Source organism: Apis dorsata, unplaced genomic scaffold (assembly GCF_000469605.1).
Source record: "Apis dorsata unplaced genomic scaffold, Apis dorsata 1.3 scaffold_94, whole genome shotgun sequence".
NCBI classification, from domain to species: Eukaryota; Metazoa; Arthropoda; class Insecta; order Hymenoptera; family Apidae; genus Apis; species Apis dorsata.
Window position 1 is genome coordinate 192,862 of NW_006263392.1, and position 1,014 is coordinate 193,875.

At 19.5% G+C, this 1,014-nt stretch overlaps 1 protein-coding gene across 1 annotated transcript in view; it reads left to right on the forward strand.

Moving 5' to 3' along the window:
• Window positions 1–1,014, forward strand: part of LOC102678240 (protein PRRC2C) — a 32,220-nt gene that overhangs the window by 27,269 nt on the left and 3,937 nt on the right. The window contains exon 14 of the mRNA XM_006611935.2: window positions 655–847. Within this exon, the coding sequence (XP_006611998.2) occupies window positions 655–847 (193 nt within the window). The remainder of the gene's footprint in view (window positions 1–654; window positions 848–1,014) is intronic.

Consider the following 1,014-nt stretch of genomic DNA (forward strand, 5'->3'; position numbering starts at 1 on the left):
ACTCTTTTTCGATCTTTTAAGTTAAGAATATTGAAATTTATATTTTTCTATCATTTGATTAATGTTATAATATTATATTTTTGTAATGCCTAATATAACTATTTATTTTATATATATATATTTCGATTTTTACTAAAAGAAAAATTTAAATAATTTTTATATCAATTTCATTTTAATTATTTTCATATTAACATAATTTCCTATCAATTTATTTATATTTGAAACAGTTTCCAAATTCGATTTTTTCAAAAACAAAACTTAAAGAAAAGAAATTTAAAGTAAAATATCATTCTTTCTAATTTATTTTTGCATTTACAATTATTATTCACTTGTACTAATCATTTTGGAATATTATATATTGATATTTTAAAATTTATTAAATATTTATTAAATATTAACATATCTTGTATATAAATAATATTCAAAAATAGAAAAAAGATACATAGGAAATATAATTTAATTGATTATTTCTATCTAAACCAATGCAAAAACATATTATAAGATATTATCAAATTATAGCAAATATATAATAAAAAACCATATTATAATATAATATTTAAATATAATTGAATTGATAACTTGCTTGTTCTAGTGCCTCTTTTCATTTCTTAAAATATATAAATATTTAAATATAAAAATATTTATTTTTTACAGACAGCAGCTGCTGCTCCACCATTTGGACAAAGTCAACAACTCAGTAACAATCCGAATACAGTTCTTATTAGCTCTTCTTCAAATTCCTTGATGTCAGCCAGCGTCAAGCCATCTTCTCAACCAATTGGAGCTATTGGAACTAAAGCTCCTCATTTTCAAGCACCATCTGCTCCTCAACCAAATCCAGTACGTCTTTTAATCGAATAACTAATATAATTAATAGTTATTTAATTTTTGCATGAAGTTATTTATTAGATTATTTGCAAGATGTGTATGTTTATTTTTTTTCTTTTTTTCCTCTTTTTTTTTTTTTTTTTTTTTTTTTTTTTTTTTTTTTTTTTTTTTTTTTTTTTTTTTTTT